At 32.7% G+C, this 17,436-nt stretch overlaps 1 protein-coding gene across 4 annotated transcripts in view; it reads right to left on the bottom strand.

Annotated features, from left to right (window-relative positions):
- Nucleotides 1-17,436, bottom strand: part of sr (zinc finger domain-containing protein striped) — a 67,342-nt gene that overhangs the window by 12,566 nt on the left and 37,340 nt on the right. The window contains exon 1 of one of the 4 annotated variants that reach the window (XM_076403728.1): nucleotides 7,066-7,724. The exons of the other annotated variants lie outside the window; for them this stretch is intronic. Coding sequence (XP_076259843.1) covers nucleotides 7,066-7,384 — 319 coding nt within the window. The 5' untranslated portion in view covers nucleotides 7,385-7,724. Of the gene's footprint in view, nucleotides 1-7,065; nucleotides 7,725-17,436 lie in introns of those variants that run through there. 4 annotated transcript variants of the gene reach the window in all.

Below are 17,436 nucleotides of genomic sequence, written 5' to 3'. Positions count from 1 at the left end.
CTTGAAAGTAGTTGTAAGTTCAGATGTCATAGAGTAAATATAGAGGTTTAACTTAAATAGGCAAAATCCAGGAAATATTTTGCGTGGTCCATTAAATGGCGGCTCTGAGACCACTTTTTTGATTGGTTCATTTAAATTGGCCTACGAAGGCATTTGATTGGTTCATTTCTAAAACACCATTGTTTGTTTCAGTTTGTTTACGACGACATTTTTGTGTGTCTAATATAAAACACGATTAGCATTCTTGTGTCTTAAATATAATCACTATTATTCGATTTTAATGTATCTTCATTCTCAAAAGTGTTGTGTATTCAGTGTTTGTGCGGAAATAAAAACTGGACGTAGTTTTCCTTGGAAGAAACACCCCAAGTTAGCAACATTAAGGATTTATGTGACTTAGCATTGCTTTTGTCTGCCATCAGTTTAAAACTTAATTATTATGAAGGGATTCATTTACTTAAAACAAATGTATATTGGTCAAGATACTTATAATTAATATTTTGGCATAAGGCTCCTTAACCGAGATAAGTTTTTCAACACGGTAAGCTTGATTTTATAAACAAGAGATTATCATGCTTGTTTTATTATATTGTCAATAGATGCCTAAGCTGTCTTTTTAACTCCTCGATTTTACCATTATAAGAACCCAGCAGTAACTTTGAAATATATCATGTTTTAATTTTTTATTATTGTTCTTTAAAGTATTTCTTTTTGGAATGTTTTCTCCATTCTGACGTATATCATACGATTTAACTATTTTAATTATCCATTCCATAATTTTCGCAATAACATTGTAAAAATAATAATAACTTGCCTCAATACATTTTTGTGTTGAACAAGTAAGTAAAATATTAACACTTTTCATTTATTGACTTTCAGCTGTGCTGTTTTGCTTTCAGTATGAGGGAACAATAAGATAGAAATTTTAATACATCTTATTTGAATTGATAGCACTAAAAATATATGAAAAAGGAAAGAGCTATAGACAATTTTGATTATATTTGCTATATATGAGATAAGTTATGTTTTCAATTAGATTGCAGGCAATTTTTATATCCACCTTTAATTATTTTTTATTTATATACATTATATATATATATATATATATATATATATATATATATATATATATATATGTATATATTTTAGCTTTTTGATATTACATAATATTTCTATTTGTACAGAATTTTATATTAATAAATGGTATTGAAAAATTACATTTTATTTTGGTTTTATTTAAAATTTAATTGGTCAATAGAATGTGACGTCAAAGGTTAGTCACGTGATAGGTATGAAATCGTCGACCAAAGAAATGCTCCCCTTGTAAAATATTTTCATTAAAGGTACCTGTAATGCTATTTTAAACTAACCAATGAAATTCTTAAACATTAGTCTATAAATAAACAGGACAAAAATATAAAAAAAAACAAATTGCAACCAAAAATAAAAAACCGGACATCAGATCAATTACATCGGTTGTACTGATTACATTTTTTTTAGTATATTACTCTCAATATATTAAATTTGATGACATCTTGAAATAACCATATCCTTTGATCTACTTTTGATTCTGATATTTACCCAGTTTTCCTACAGATTCCAGCTTAATCACCATATATTAACGTAAGTATATGTCATAATTGCAGGTTATAGTTTGGAAAATTGATATTGGCCTCCCCCCACGAAGACTCGATCGAAAGCAGCCCGATTGTTATGCAACCATCGTACGCTGGCTCAATTATCTAACGTCGGATTTGGCGACGCCTTCTTGACCAATTGCATAATTGTGTACCTTCCTGTTTCAGCTACTAGTTCCTCGTTTGTACGACTGTCTCGCTCCTGCACGCGCTCAATGCCTCGACCGCCCGCTTTTGCAGTAATTAAACACCGAACGGTCGGCGCCATTTTGAATTTAATTAAGCAAAAAAAAAGAGCGATCAGTGACAACTTTCAACGACGTAACCTGATACCGATCACCGTACCGTACTCGAGCCTCGCTATAAATCTCTTGGGGAAATATACCATGGGATGATCTTGGCGGAATGTAGCCATCTTTTACTCTTATTATGTCGAACACTTTAAGAACAGCCAGATTTTAATTCGAGTGCAATTTGTAAAGTTACTAGCAGTTTTTTTTGGATCACAGTTTCCATTTATTTGAGAATAATTTATCATAAAGACCCTAAAGCTTCTCAATTCAAATATTCCCCTTTCTTTTCCATCCACTGTCTCTTTCCCTCTCCTTTGTTTGTTAATAGGAACATATTTATCAATAGTGTTTACAATAATGTAATGTATTTGACAAATTTTGATCTATTAATGATAATTTTATATGTCATTAAGTAAACTATTCAAAAGCTATGAAACCTAGGATGATATCAGAAAGTATACAGAGCTAAGAATTTAAACAAAAGGAAAAAATGGAGAGATATAAGAACAATAAAATAATTATTTAATAACTGATACTGAAAATGTATGAGTTACCAGAATATTGTAAAAAAAACATAAAAATAAATCAATCACAATCAACGGTCATGATTATTAAAACTGTTCACGTCATTGAACAACAACATTAACACTGTTAGATACCATCATAATTAATAAAACATTATTCTCTGTACCCTCGTACACGAACCGCTGTAGTTTCTAGTCCACGTCTATCGATTTTTCAACCGTTTTGCACTTGACATTTAAATGGAAGTGGCGCCCGAGCCGCCATCACGCTGTCATGAATGAATCCTGGTCGACGACATGAATGAAGCCTGACGGAATTGAAGATTAATCTACCGAGAACAGCAGCATCGGCGAACGTTTTTTTTTTTCACTCTCTTGTGTCGAGTAGGCTTTGGTTTTTCGGCCACTACGGCCTACTACATCTCGATAGATCTTGAACCATGACCCTAATGACTGTGTCTAGTTCGAGTTCCCATCGCCATAAATTGTAAGAGCGTTTCTCGTCGTTAGATGAGAGTTTTTTGCTTTCGAATACTATTGAGTATTAGTTAATATCATTCAGGATAACTCAGATACTTGTCTAATAATACATATTTACTATAATATTTATAATTTTATTTATAATTTTTTGCACTTACAGATAAATAAATAATCAAACTAGAGAATATGCAGAAGTTCATGAAATTAATTTGTATGGTTTTTCATAAGAAAATATTGAAATCAAAATTAATACAAAATGTTCCGAAGAGTTTAACTGAGTTTGGTGAACAGTTGCTGTTAAAGAAAAATTTATATGTATAATAAAATATAGTGAGAAAAGTTCTGTTCATTATCTTAGGTTAAAAAAACTGTAGAAGGAATAATGAGGAAATGAAATTGAAATAAAAATGTAGATATAATCGATATCGTACAAAGAAATCCATTATATTTACATTATATTTTTTAATACACTTTGAATGATTCGACGCAGGTAAAATTTGAACCGTTAACCTGTTAACGTTGTTCTAAAGCCTCCATTGAGGCGAATCTTGACCATGTTCACCCTATCGTGAATCTAGTCTATACTAGAATAGATGGTAATTGCTTGGTCCCAGGTCCGGACTATAAGGTGAATGCTTAAGAACCTCCCAATCCTAACAATCTCTCAGAGATTCTGGCTAAATATGTGGCTTGACGTTATCTCAATGAAACACAATTTATGATCTAGTGACGGCCCAATTGTTCATAGTACAGATTTGAATTGAAAGTTTGACTGTAATCGTCAGTCACTATCTGCTTCAGAAAAGTATCCATTTTGTTGTGATTCATAGATTAATTCTTTTGTATCCAGCCATTTCCAAATAGTTCTGAAGAGTGCAAAGCTTAATTCAGGAGTAATATGTGATGGTCAGACTCGGTTATTTCTATGACTTTATCTTTATTTTATACAATTGACCTTTCAGAGCCTGTTGACTGAAATAACAGACACTCTAAAGACATCAACTGAACGTGTACATCATATCATTCACGAATATTTGGGTATGAGAAAGCTCTATGCAAAGTGGGTGCCGCGCGAGCTCACTTTTGACCAAAAACAACGACGGGTTGATGATTCGGAGCAGTGTTTGATAGAAGTCGATATGTGACAATGGATGAAACATAGTATTTCACTCCGAAGTCCAATCGACAGTCATCCGAGTGGACTGTACACGATGAATCCACTCCAAAGCGTGGGAAAATGCAACAGTCGGCTGGAAAGGTTATGGAGTACATATTTTGGAATGCGCATGGAATAATTTTCATTAACAACCCTGAAAAAGGAATGACCATCAACAGCGACTATTACATAGCGTTATTGGACCGTTTGAAGGACGAAATCGCCAAAAAACGGCGGCCTTTAAAGAAAAAGAAAGTGCTGCTTTACCAAAACAATGCACCGTGTCACAAGTCAGTGAAAACGATGGCAAAATTCCATGGATTGGGCTTCGAATTGCTTTCTCATCCACCGTATTCTCCAGATCTGGCTCCCAACGACTATTTCCTGTTCTCAGATCTCAAAAGAATGCTCGCTGGGAAGAAATCTTGAAGCAAACGACAAATTGTACTACAAAAATGGTATCGAAGAGTTGGAGGGTCGCTATAATCAGGGTATCACCCTTGAAGGAAATTATGTTGAGTACAAAAAAATGTGTTTTACTATGGTAGGCCGAGGACTTTTTAATTGACCTGTTATAATAAATAAATAATAAAAATCGCTCAGAACCACTGAACACCTGCTGCGTTTGAAGTACTGAGCCCGAGGGAGAAAGAGACCCAGATCATGTGTGAGTGATAGAGATAGAGCGAGCGAGCGTTGCGTATTAATGTCTGTCGTCTAAGGTCCATTGCCGTTCACTCACAGCCAATTCCAGACAAAACATCGCTCGGCCCTCGGCTATATATAAATGCGCTCTATCGCAAACTCGAATATTTCGGTATTCTGGCAGCAGGTCGGTACCGAATGCTTATTTATAAATTGGGATCGTGGACGATCCGTGTGCTGCGCCATCAGCTTACACCTGTTCTGTTGAGATTGGCCGTGAGGTTTCGACGTTTCGGGTTGTTTTCGCGAACTGCGACGCTTTGATTTTAGTTAAGCCACGATAGTTGCTATATTAATTATTTTCATTACTAATGATCTTAATATAATTTTATTCAATGTGTGTTCATTATTTTCTTAAACCGTTATTTAATACTGAGGGTGTTAAGTTTTTATAATTCGATGGTTTAATAAAATCACACAAATACCAGAATTTATGAAACGAAGCTATTTGTAAATTGTTTAAAGCTCAATCATTAATATCCATTAATAAAATCAAAATAGTCATTATTGATGTTGTAATACACTAGATGACTTGTTTTAAAATTAATTTTACTTATTTGATAGATTACATGAAACCAGAATATTTCTTGACTATGTGCAACTATCTGCATTTTGTTCTTGTTAGCAGTGAAACATATTGTTTTTGATATTGCTTATGATATTGTTTATACGTTCACTTTATTTTCGAAAAGACTTTAATTTCGTTAATTTATATTAAATATTTCATATATAACATATAATATTTTTGTTGATTTTTTCTATGATACTACTATCACAACATTATTTAAAAAATATCACATCATAATTCAATCAAATCATATTACTCTAACTTCTGCTTATATTTTGATCAAGATTTTTTTATAAACTACTCTGATGTATGATAACATATTTAATATATTTAAGTTCTTTCTATGATTCTGCTATAAGTATAATATTTAAAGGATGATACAACTATATTATCAGCTTTTCTGTCTAAATTTTGATCAAGATGATCTTTTTATATGAACTATTATGATTCATAATAACATAATTTTTTTCTGTGATACTTTTAGGAGAACATTATTTAAAGAATGATACAAGTATATCATCAACTTTTTTGCCCAAATTTTGCCAAGATGTTATTTTTTATGTGAATTATATATTAATTTGTGTATTTATTTTCTTAATATTAATAGCGATTAGATATTCTAAAAATTGTTACTCTCTATTGCCGTATATTTTAATTTCTATTTCACTTTGATCTGATTCCTTATAATCTGCTAATCCCTACAGGTACTTCTTCTTTTTGATACTTGCTTATCAAATTATTTTTAAAATTGCATTTTAATTGATCTTTTTTTATGAATGCTCTGATATTCATGTCAACTAACGTCCAGTTTAATAATTTTAGTTAATTTACTGAAATAATTTATTTTGGAAATGGCAGAACTTGTAAGATCACCATCCACGAAAGTCACACACACACACACACACAAAAACGAGCTACGATTTCTTGGCCCTTTCCGATTTCTCGATAACTCGGTCTCGAATTTAATTGTTGGTCGAGCCCCGGGTCCCAACCACGTCAAACCTTTAACGAGAATCATTAATTATGATGAAGTCCCGATATCACCAAGGAAACGAAAAAAAAAAGAATCAAATATCATGTGGGCACTGGACTTTATTATAATTAATCTTTTATTTATTAGTATCGGTGCAGCGTGACGTAATGGTGGTTGTTATGTACAACCCCTTATGACCTTGATATTGATCTAGGTCACTGACCTTCAAAAATCAATCCCCAAGAAATATGGGTTAACGTCAAACAAGTGGTGACATTTAGATTGTCTCATTATTTGGGTACTTCAAGTTTTTCTCTTATATCATGAGGAAACTCTTACTTATTAATGTTTTTATCTCATATTCTTAATATCACCAAAAAGTTCCTCGTGTTTTGTTGAAATATTATGTTTGAATCATTTAGGAATCAAATAATTATTTTATATTTTAATATCTATATAATATAAAACTAAAACTACTATTTTTGATTGAGTAGTTTCTCATTCTTTCAGCGTCAGAAAATTAATTTAATTATTTATTGTTGTTGTTATTCTATCTTGCGACCAAAACCTTGGTGTGTTGGTGTATCGATCTGACCTTCTGATGCATTAATTTTGTGCCGATATTCAGCACGATGTAAGATAAAATTCATTTTGATTAGATGCGTTTTCGTTGCTGATCGAGGGGTAGATTACCGACTGGCATCGATTTCACTCATTATCTTGACTAACCTGTGATGGGTGGAGGTTCCACGACGGTACCAGGTCCGAAAAACGACGGAGCGTCTCCGGCGGTGGTGACCGGCGTGTTGAGATCCCCAGGTGTGCCCTCGACGCCGATTGTCTCGCCTTCCGACGCACAGACGGACGCAGGCGTTGGGCTGTCGCCGCTGCTCGCCCCTGAGCTGCCCTTGTACAGGCACGTGTCGAAACTCAACACGTTAAAGTGGTGAGCGGCTGCGGCAGCCGCAGTCTCCGTCAGCAGGAATGCCGGCGAAACGTGCGGATGATGCTGATGCCCCGACAACGTGTCCAGAGTGTCCATTATCATCTTGTCACTGGGTGGTTGTTCTTTCGGATCCACTACAGAAAACAGTTCACTAAACCGCGAACCACCACTACGGCTTTCGCTCTAGTTATTCGATCGCAATTAACGCGCACATCCCCAGCACCCGGGGATCGACGAACGTGGAGAAGCGAGGGCGCAAACCGCCTCCATGACGAGTACGATTGTTTGTTTGTTGTTGCTCGATGGTTTGGATTGATTGTTGAAATGCAGATCAACGCGCAGGCAGCACCTATTTGGAAGAGTGATCGCGACTTGACCGACTATACCCTAACGTTGTCGGCGTGAAACTGTTGGCGCGTCGACGTCAGGCACTTTTATGAATGAACCGGCTGTGCCATATTTGGCCGGCCAATAGGCTCGCGCCTGTGCCATCGGCACCTCCCCTCGGCCCCCTCCACTGTCGTGTGACGCGCGTGACGTCATCAGCGCTCGCTGGCGCCTCGAACAGGTCGGATGGGCTGGGGTTGGAGTGGCGCGTGCCGGCCACGCGACGTTGCCATATTTACCTCCAGGAATTTTTATTTCTTTTCACTCCGATTTCGAGCCTTTCCGTCTCGTAAACCCCCAGATGAATAATAAAACTCTCTACCACCGAACAGGTAGATTTATAACAGACTTATTGGATTATTTTTATATTAATAGATGAATACATAGCGACAGTGAATTTACAGTTTTTTTTTTAAATCGGAAATAATAATGTCAGTCGGTGGGGTTCTTATTTAAGCATATTTCACGGATTTTACCAGTTAGTTAGAGCATGCCATTCTTAACGTAACCAAGCTAAAAATATCATTTGTAATCAATAATGCTCTCTCGTGATAGTTCTTTAATCACAGTTTTCTTCAGTATGTTTTGCAGATACTCATTTTCGATAATTTTTGTTTATTTATGAACCGTATTTTTTACAAAATCTTCAATTATACATGAATATCTTTAACGTTATTTCATTCGTCATATATTAAATATATTTTTAAAGAAATTTAATATAACCAAATTTTAATGCTCAATTATTTGTATTTATTGGGAATTTAATAGGTGTTTGAAGTCGAGATATAGAAAAAGTTTTGTAACATCTAGAAACTGAAAAAGATAATCTCAACGCTAATTAAGTAGTATTCTATAATCATATATTAATACTTATTACAATAATATATTCAAGTCTATTCAAGCTTATTGGTTGTATTATTATATATATTAAAATCAGTTATAATTTAAAAGATAATTCATACGAGTAGCAAATGAAGTATTATTATTTAGAACTAAAATATTCAAGATAAATACATAAATTTAAACTCTAGAACTGAGTTTTTTGCTCTTTTTATGATAGACTTTTTAACAAGTATTATAAATGTGTAACTTCTGATTATTATTGGTAAACAGTTATTACGAGGTAACGTCAAAAGTATCGAAAAAAGTGAAAATTGATTGAAATTTATGCGGATTAAAAGTGAACCTGTATATTTATATATATATAATATATATATATATATATATATATATATATATATATATATATATATATATATATATATATAATATTATAAATTATATTGGGAGTTGTTATTTATGCGGATTAAAAGTGAACCTGTATATTTATATATACGTATATATATATATATATATATATATATATATATATATATATATATATATAATATTATAAATTATATTGGGAGTTGGTCTATCATTTTTAATTTGTTCTTCTTATTTATATCTCTCTCGACACTGTATTCTTATAATAATTTTGATGCTATAATGATATTTTACCATCAATTAATACATATTTCCCAGTTAACAAACAAACATATGTAAACATAGTATGGATTTGTAAAATAACAAATATACTAAGATTTAAGTAATATTAAAATTAAATACTGTATCTGTATCTGTTCTTGTTTATATCTCTCTTCCCACTCTTTTCAACAATCTATGCTTATTATTCTTATAATAATTTTGATACTATAATAAATTTTTATTAAATTTTTTACTTAACAACTAATTTATAAAATAACTCGTAAACTAAGTTTTAATCAATGTTAAAATTAAATACTCTAATAATATGATAATATATGTTCTAAAATAGTATAGAAACTTTTACAATTTTTTTTCGATTAGTCATAAAATAAAAATAAATTCTTTTAAAATTAATTAAGTTTTAATTTTATTATTTTATAAACTATAAAGAAAGTGCTGAAATTAAAAAAGATCCAGTCGCCTGTACATCGATACACACACACACAGATATACGTGAATATGAAAGCCTACATCGAATTCGTTTCATTTTCAGTCGCATTGGTTTTAAGTGGCGCGCGCTCCGACACCTGTGACTTTGCCGACGAGAAACGGGGTGAAATCGGGGCGGGGGGATGAAATTTCTTGTTGATTCGGAATGTCCCGTGACGAAATATGCCGACTGGTTCGGTTCGGCATAATGAATCTCGACGGGAGGGACGGGAATGTGCCCGATCGCCGTCGGGGGAGATTTCGCGAGGGTTATTTGCGTTTGCGAAAAAAACAAGTGCGCGTTGCGCATCGTCGGTTGTTTTCTACGGCCTCCCGGATAGGATTTTTGAGATTTGTTCGGTTTATTTGTGTTTTTTCTGTACATATGTCACCTTACAAATATTTACAGTTTTTTTTCGTAATACCCTTTTTCTTTATAGGATTGTAATTCTATATATTATATTGTGATTATCCAAATAGTTGTTATTGAAACCTTTATAGCATACAAACATTTTATTTGTTTTATTTATATAGTACACTACGGGCCATATTAGAAAAAAAAGAAGAATATTAAGAAGTTAGTTAGAAGAAGAATATATAAATATTTATATCTAATATTTTTTTGTAATTATAATAATTCGAAATATATATCAATAATTTAAATATTTAAATTAAAATATGAATAACAATATTTAAAATTAGTATATAATTTTGGGAAAAGTTATTTTAGAGCTTTAGAAAAACACCTGGATGGATATTAGAATACAACCAGCATGAGAATTTTGAAGCAATTTTGCTTCTTGGGAATATAATTCGAGACTACTATATGCGCAGCAAATCTTCATGGGCATGAAAAACTAGTTTCTGAGTCGATGCAGATGATTTTTCTAGACCACCTCACGACTTTTTGCGTTTGTTATAGTTGTATTAGATCTACGGATTATGTCCAGTCGCAGTTAAAATAAACATCACTAGTAAATATCTGTAGATAATTGATACATCAATTGCTAAACTTATAAGTCTTAAAGTTGTTTGACAATTTGATGTGAGTCTTGATATGGTGCGTTCTTACGTTACTTCGCCATTGTTCAAAATTACCACTTTCAAAAATCGTGAATCTAAAACCAACAGTTGGAATACGATGAAGTAGCGTCATAATAAGTTTCTAAAACTGCTTGATGGGCTTCGGCACCACATAAGTGAAATTTCGAGACTTCCACAATTAGCATCAGTATACAACGAATAAATCAGTAATATTAAACGGAAAATTGTTATTTTATGTATAGAAATGTCAAAGCCATCAATCATGAAGTTTCATTAATACTTCGCATTATTATTATTAATATTATTTATTTTTATAATTTATTATTAATAGATATCGCTGATCAAAATACACGCAAGCACATCATGTATTTGTACTAAAAGACCGAATTTTATTTAAATTAGGAGCTTATTGTGAATGGGTTCTATTATTTTAACACCTCCAGATCAATCTCCCACCGATTATTGCATCTGAGCATTGTGGGCATTACGCGAACGGCTTATTTATAATTCTATTTCCAAAACAAAAAAACAAACAGAGACAAACATAAGCCAGGCCTAGAGAAACCACACGGCCACGTGCCCCGCATCCTACGGATCCCCCAGGTGAGCCATCGGCGACGTTACGCGCTATTCAATCCACCCACCCGAACGATAATAAGGTCCGCGTTCAAGGCACGATCTGCCTGGTCAGGCCAATATTTGCATTTTTATTGTTGTGGAATTGTCAGATTCTGAGTAAAAATCGTCCCAAAATCATTTGTTTGCTTTGTTCCTACACGGAGATTTATTAATTTCGACGATAAATAAGCAGTAAAAAGTTTCTCTTCGGCATTATAGCGTTATATTGCGATTTGGAGACGATTTTACGATGATTACGGGTATATTTTTATTGAGATTGTGTTGTATCGCAATAAATGACTGCGAGATTGTATTCAGAAGAATATCTTGAAGGAGTCCATTTTAATTATCATTGATCAACTTAGCTTTACAGATCAAGATATGTTAGTTTAATTAATACAAATTCACATAATGTGTTTTTGTTAGTTAATTAATAATTTATTTAAGAAGCAAATAAACCAATTTTCTAAAGTTTTACTTTAATTAGTGATTTTTCCTGTATCTACAGTATTATAATACAACGTGGGGCAAAAATCCTGCTGCTATTTTGATTACCTATAACATTGTTCAAAGAAAAGGTAAGTAAGTTTGGTCTTCATAAAAAGTTTATTTGGTCCTTATGTTTTTATTTCGTTATGATTGTAAAATCACATCGGCTAAACGGCGAGCGCGAACTTTTGGCATTTTCACGACATCCTGCAACATCTGAGGCCGAATTTCTTCAATTTCGTGACGAATATTGTCTTTAAGATGTTGAATCGTTTGGGGCTTATTTACATAAACTTTTGATTTTAAAAAACCCTGGATTTAATTCCTGAGATCAGGCTGGTCATGCTGAAACGCCACTTCGCGAAATTAGTCTTCGTGGAAAAATGTCATTCAATAATTGAATCGTTGAACGAGCTGTATGTGCTGTGCCCCATCTTGCCCATCTACCACCACATGTTTTCTAGTCCTTGCTCTTCCATTTTAGGCACAAGAAAATTTCGAATCATATCTAGGTACCAATTAATTGAGGATTTTGTGTTACCCAGAACTGACTCTTCTGTTTATTGACCTGGCCACTGAGAAGAAAATGGCTCATTATCAATTTAGACGAAAAATCTTCAATTTCACCAGACAGCCTTAGGATTGCATTACTATTATGCATAGTATGTAGCAATTTTTGGACTAATTGTATTTTGTACGAGAACATTTTCAAATCAGTTTTAAAAATTCGCCTTAAACTGTGTGCAGAAATGTGTAACTGGGAAGCACATCTTCGAATTGATATTTCTGTAGACTCTGCAACACTATCGCGCACCAGAGCCACATTTTCAGCGTTACGAGAGGTCGGTTGTCTTCCAGAACGAGACCTGTCTGCTGTCATACCATACTGTCGAAAATTCGCATGTAAAAGAAAAATTGTGATTTTGTGAATCACTGGACGATTCTTTTGTCCTAGCTTCACAAACTTCGAAAAAGCTTTACTAAGCTATTTCCAGGAATACTTCGAGTATGAAACGTGTATGGTAAATGTACGCAAAAACAAGAAAAATAATGGGAACCCTTTCGAACCAGACAGTATAGGCACTACTATGGCCCAAATTATATTTTAATATAAACCAAACACCTAGTCACAATCAGGCTAAACATACCTTTTTTTTCTACAAACAACTAAATAATGCAGGAAAAATTCAAGGGCTCATCAATCAAGTTCTAAATATCAGGCCAACTACATATTACCAGAGTAATTTACCATTTGTGATTAAGATTGTTTTATTATATGAATGAAGAAACGCATTGATTGGCGATATTACTTAAGACCACATTAAGGTGTATCGTTGCTTTTGAAGAAGTTTCCTAGATAATTTGCGTGAATCACTCTCTATTCAGTTTTTATTTTACTTCTTAGTACACTCTACATCACACCCTCCTAGTTTTAACTTTTATCCTTATTTCATCGTCTCCTAGTTCTGTTAAACAGTCTTTACTTTCTATAAAACATGCTTTACGCAATGAAACTATTTTATATATTTTCCTTCTTTTCTAATTATTTAATAACCTTTGGTATAATGGCTCATTCTATTATATTTTGTTGCTTAGATTTATGTCCTATCTTCAGTTTTTTCATGGATGATAGTTATTTGTGATTAGTTTCTGTGTTCCTTATCTTTAGATATTAAGTTGTTATTTTGTTTGGTTGCATTCTCCTTCCCTGCATATTTGGACGTTGTTTTTAATATATCTGCTTTTTTTGCCTTTATGTTTTTCCATTTGTAAGTTTTTGTCTATCCTTTGTGTGATTTTTTAAATTTTTATTCAAAGCATTTTCAAAAAAATATATAGAAACCAGAAGTTCAAATTTATATCGACTAAATTATTATTACATGTTTTATCGCTGCTAATATCGTCTATTATTTTATTGTACAATTTAATGCTACATCTTTGGTCCATAATCATTTAAGGCTTACCGGTTCATGGGTCTATAAATTGTCTTGAGAGTATTTTTTGGCTGCGAATGGAACAAACTTAGCGCTTTAGCACTTACACCATTACTGCACTATTACTGCATTAGTGAACGCAATAGAAACTGTATATTGAAGAAAATAAAAGATGCCCGTAATTTAACCAAAAGAACGATAAATTAAATTTTTACAAACGCTAGGGTCTAACAATAACTTTGCTTCTTCCACCACATTCATCAGATTGTTTTATTTCCATTGCCATTTTTATTCCAGAGCCATTGCCATTCGATCAAAAGATGAATTATATTTTCATCACGGAATATACACGCTGCAGGAATGATCCGTAAAAGCAGTGATTAGTGATTGAGAATCAAGTCAATTTTCTTAATAATTAAAATTATAATATTGATAACACTACCTTTGGATTTAAAATCATGAATTTAGATCAATAATATGTTAAGTGAGAGTATGTCGAGCACTACGCAAATTTTGAACAAAACAAAATTACAATATATGTGTATTTACGCAAAATTCTTGTTGGTAGTAAACGTAGGATATTTTTAGAGATGTTCGGTATTTTTAGAGAATGACGACAACTCAGAAAAACAGTTGCAAGTTGATAATTTGTTTTTAAATCAGTCACTCCAATGATAATTATATGGCTTCAGTTGTTTTTCACGCAGACTAGATTCGTTTATTTTAGTGGACATATATTATCAACAACCTCAAGTTTGCTAAAAAAAATTAAAGAAAATCTATATGATGGGATAGTGAGCGTGATTTATAAATTATTATTCTTCTTTTAAACCTGAACCTTTCCTCTTTTAAACTATTGTCTAAACATTTTAAAAATAAGAAGATTTGATGATGAATATTTGCCTAATTAACAATGGTCGTGAAGATGTGAATGATGATGAATAAACCGACTAATTAAAAAAAAACTGAATGTGTCATTTAAACTGTGTGTGTAAACAAATGTAACAAATTATTCGCAATTATTTTATTAGCATCTTGAAGATGTTATGTCAAACTTTTATTGAATTTTTCTAACTATACATTCAAATTAAGTATAATAATAATACGACTGACTAAAACTAAAACAAAAATCGCAACATTATGTCTTCATCTTAAAGTTTTTATTTGATTATCTAACGACTTGTATGGAATTTACAGATATATCCAATTTTAAAGTTGTAAAGTGTCAAATCTATGTAAAAGCGTGTGCCCGAGTCTCATTTTAGAGTTTATGGGCTGAAATTAAAATTTGCTTTGTAAATAATTTCTTATTTTCATTTGATTTGTACATTGTTCGTTGAAAATATTTAAAATATTGGTTCAATACAATGCAAAACAATAATAATAATAAACCATAAGAAATAATTCAACAATTTATTCGGTACATATACTCACATACATATAATCACCATTAAAATAGTTTATGAAAAAAGGAAAGTTTGTTCAGTTATATTCTCACTTGTTGCAAAACACCTACAACAGGTTGTGGTGTGAGGGTTTCCACAAAATTCAGGAAAATTCATAAAGTCTTTTATCTTAGCCAGAAGTAGTTAGTAGCCTTAGTTTAGAATCAATGGGACTCAAGTCTACCACAAGCCAATAACTAGGGCATATATACCATCACTAGAAATTTATATATTGTAGTATAAGCTAAGACTACTAACTACTTCTTCTTCTTCAAATAACCAGGGAATTATGTTAAATAAAAAAACTAATTTTGCCAAAAAAAAATATTGGTGAAGTGAAGAAACTATTACGTAAATATCAGATAACTTCTTGAATACATTTAAAAGACTTTTCGTCGTTTTTCCAACAATATTAATTTTGAATATTGTTTGAAAATAGACAATAATGCAAGCGGTGACCAATATCGATTTACAAAATTAACTTTACGGATCTACTCAGGAGATCACTAATTTCATGCCTTTTAAACAAATAATGATAAGTTGTGCAAAAAGAATAAAGGAAACCCGATATCTGATTCTCTTTAGACCAATGATTGATAATAGATCAACCTTGCTCGTTTGTCTTAATAACATTTAGCTGCTTGTACTTAAATAGTAATTATTCAAATATAGTGTTAAGATTATGCCACTACTCGATTCATAACATTAATGACAAAACATCTAGTCACATTTGGAACAATTAACAAACCGATGGATGCGTTACGGTAGAAGAACATTGTCATTCTTCTTCGTGATATTTTTCTGATTGTCCTTATTTGGATTTCATCCCGTTCGAATAACATTCATCTAAATATACCGCTATGATTTTTCCACCAAAATGAATCAGAACCTTAACAAAACGCAAAAATATTTATAGACGTTGAACTCATTGGTTAATAGTGCTGTTCGTAAACGCAATCATTTCACGTCAAAAGACCCGATATCCAGACTGTTACGTAAGAGAAAACTGGCCGTTGCCGAACAGCTGATGAGTCGGATATTTTTGGAGGTGATCGTTCCGCTTTTGAAAAAGCGAGAGAGCGAGGTATACACCGCGAGAAAACATTGAGAATTTTTGAGTTGTGTCATCCGTCGATGCTGTACCTCTGATGCGGGATCATTTACACTTTCTAAACGAAAAAGGAGAGAGAGAGTGTCGGCTTCGTTGGCGCAGTGGTAAAGGTGACAGGACGGTCCTCCTACTGTTCCGACGGTCGCGGGTAAATTTATGTTGGTGATTGTTTAACATTTGTGGTTGTCCTTAGGTAAGGTTGCAAAATCCTACAAGGAAAATGATCCCAGTGACGCCAATAACCAGGCTGGGTAAGACCGTATGTCTTCTGGGATGATTTATAAGTTGGTCACTCCCCAGTCGGTATGTTTAATGCCGAGGACCGGGGTTCGAAGCCCACGTTAAACTGTAGGTCCAGTCCCGAAAAACCCTCTTAGGTAAAAGGAGACTTTAAAATATACAAACAAAGGGAGAGCTATCGAATTAGTAACCAGTATCTATCACAGAAATTGGAAGGAGCAACCATCGATATAATAAAGAAGGATATATGGTTGCATATAATACAAATATGAAACAATAAGTTAAGAATAATAGATATGAGATATAAAATCCATAAGAACTATAAGTAATTAAAATGTGGCTAAAGTTTTCGAAAGGAAGATATGAAAATCAACTACTAATTTGAATATATATTCATGGAAGGTGAATATGCTACAAGTCGAGAAAACAGTGATGAAGAATATCGACTTAACGATACTTCCAGTTTTATACAGTAAGATAAATTATATTAAATAATTAAGTCGCGTCGTGTCATATATTAGAAGTTCATTGAAAGTACCACTATTTATTTTCTTAAAAATTAATGTAATAAAAAAATTAATTAAAAAAAAGCAGAAAATATAGCATTAGCTCCATTTTATCCTTCTATCCACCCACTTGCTAAATATTATTAGTCAGAATTTAAAAAAATAAATTTGGAATTCAAACTTCATTGACATGTTCCTTGAGTATCTGACAGTTGCTTTATTACCTGTGACCTCAAAAGAACATAAATAAGTGATATTTAAAATGATTTCTTGTTTATTTCTAGGTCAGATTTCATACATCATGTAGAGGGACTCAGAATCAAAAAAGTGTTTATCAGTTAATGATAAAGTTTATTTGGACTTAGAGCGTGCAAATACGGGTTTGTACTAAAACATCGAATCGACTAGTAATCTCACTCATCGA

Source organism: Rhynchophorus ferrugineus, unplaced genomic scaffold, assembly GCF_030347505.1.
Source record: "Rhynchophorus ferrugineus isolate W39M unplaced genomic scaffold, kcgeb_rfMv2 rfM4, whole genome shotgun sequence".
Classification (NCBI taxonomy): domain Eukaryota; kingdom Metazoa; phylum Arthropoda; class Insecta; order Coleoptera; family Curculionidae; genus Rhynchophorus; species Rhynchophorus ferrugineus.
This window is presented reverse-complemented; position numbering and strand designations above follow the sequence as displayed.